Here is a 2,103-nt window from a genome sequence, read left to right as displayed (position 1 = left end):
ACTGTATTGTTTATTAGAAGTTTCTGGAGTATTTACTATATTATCAGCATCTAAGGGTTAATTGCTGGATGTGAAGTGATCATCTGTCAGTCTGTGTTTATAGATTCTGGAGGTTTAATTGTTGTTATTTGGGGGCAGCGTGGGGCAGAAAGAGTTAAATAATGATGCTGAGCGAGAAAGACTGGGCGCTAAGCCCAACTTTGATCATTTCTCTTCTTTTCTCTCTCTCTCTCTCTCTCTCTCTCTCTCTCTCTCTCTCACTGATGTGAACACAGCACAGGGAGAGGAGGAAAGGAAGGAGGGGCGAGAACGCAAGTTTAGAGCTGATCAGCTGAGCCCCGTTGCTCTCAGTCTCTCTTCAGCTTGTCACCGAGCAGCATCCCTCACTTTTCTTATCTCTAACACACACTCAGAAAACCTACACACTTTCTTGTTTGCATTTGGAGGGGGCACCGAGCCCCTCAAAGAAGTCAGGACCATGCTGCCCTGGAAGAGAAGCAAGTTTGTGCTCGTGGAGGACGATTCCAAGAGCAAAGCCAAAAGCCTGAGTACGGGACTCGCCTACCAGTCACTTCTTTCCTCGCTTCTGCGTTCGTGCCCTGACCTGCTACCGGAATGTCCGTTTCACTGGCTCTCTGCCATTTTCCACAGCAAGCGCCAAAAGGTGGAGCTGAACAAAGAGGAGCCCACATACAGTGTCCGTTACCTGGGAAGTGTGGTGACTGTGCTTGCCAAAGGCGAGGGCTGCACACATGATGCTGTTGCCAAGATCTGGGCATCGAGCAACTACGGTGAGCAGAGTGCCAAGATGAAGCTCAGTGTAGGGCCATATGGTATCCACATGGGTGCTCGAAGGAAGCCAGTCCACCTGTACACGCTGAACCGCATCACCTATTGCACAGCTGACCCTCATCAACCCAAGATCTTCGCCTGGGTCTACCGACATCAGGTCAGACACAAAGCAGTGGTTTTGCGATGTCATGCTGTGCTTCTTGCCAAGGCGGAGAAGGCCAGGGCGATTGCTCTCAGTCTCTACCAGAACTCAGTTTCAGCCTTCAGTGAGTTTAAAAGGCTGAAGCGCCAGAGTGACTTTCGACACAGAAAACAAGAGTTGCTTGGAGAGGATATAATGCCGATGATGCCATTGCGCAAGCTGCTGAATGGCCAGTGTCACTATCGACCACCATTCGACAGACCTGGCAATTCCAACTGCCTCTTTTCTATCACAGAGGAGGAAGAGGAGGAGGAGGAAGAGCAGAAAAATAACAAAGAGGAAGTAATCACAGGTCCTGAGCCAACAAATGTAGAGTTGGAATGTGCTGAGAATGAGCTGGGATACATTCTTGATGGACTTGATGGATTTTCCATTACAATCAGAGATGACATACATATGACACTCAGTACACTGGTGTGACCCCACAAAGACCTTGGACAGTATGGACCTTCATGCCTTTTCCATAACCTCTTCTCTCTCTTTTGAATTATTCCCATCCTGTTATGGGTGTAAAGTGTGACCTGGTCTCCCATCTGCCAGTTTTAATGCTCAGTTGCTTTCTATGTGGGTGTTAAATGAAGCAGAACTTAGACTGGACAAAGAAAACAAAGCACAATGAGAGAAGAGAACGCTGCACAGCATCTAAGGGCGCACTAGCATTTAAATCTACACCAGTATTAATGCTCTGAGTGTTATCCAATAACTGATGTGATACTGACATCTTAAGAATACCTGAGTCAACTCTCTTCAAGCTTGTGTTGACAGAGTAAATGAAGTAGGATGGATACCTGGGTGGTAACAGGCTTTGAGACAATTTGTGTCCAGTGTTGATGTTGACGATCACACATGTTTACAGCATGAAGGAGAGCAGTATAACACAATCCTCTTTTGATAGCTGCCTCTCACGCCGATCCAGCATTTGAGCCCATTATTAACCCCTTGGTACATCAATAAAAACAACTCTTCTACATCAAACCCTGTTGCAAAAAAGAACAAACCCTGATGGATTTTAAGTGTTTGGACTGCTCATCAAATGAGAATTAATCACTGACTTTTAATACTTTTACAGTGTAGACATAATTTTCTAAGACCTACCTTGAAAGATTATC

General features: G+C 45.9%; 1 protein-coding gene across 1 annotated transcript; it reads left to right on the top strand.

Annotated features, from left to right (window-relative positions):
- Positions 1 to 426: 426 nt before the first annotated feature.
- Positions 427 to 1,414, top strand: fam43b (family with sequence similarity 43 member B). The gene has a single exon (XM_063015975.1). It carries the CDS (start codon positions 479 to 481, stop codon positions 1,412 to 1,414), a length of 936 nt encoding a protein of 311 aa, XP_062872045.1. The 5' UTR covers positions 427 to 478.
- The last annotated feature ends 689 nt before the right edge of the window (positions 1,415 to 2,103 follow it).

The sequence above is a fragment of the Trichomycterus rosablanca genome, chromosome 19 (genome assembly GCF_030014385.1).
Source record: "Trichomycterus rosablanca isolate fTriRos1 chromosome 19, fTriRos1.hap1, whole genome shotgun sequence".
In the NCBI taxonomy this organism is placed as follows: Eukaryota; Metazoa; Chordata; class Actinopteri; order Siluriformes; family Trichomycteridae; genus Trichomycterus; species Trichomycterus rosablanca.
Note: the sequence above shows the minus strand (reverse complement) of the source record. Positions and strands in the feature narration are given on the sequence as shown.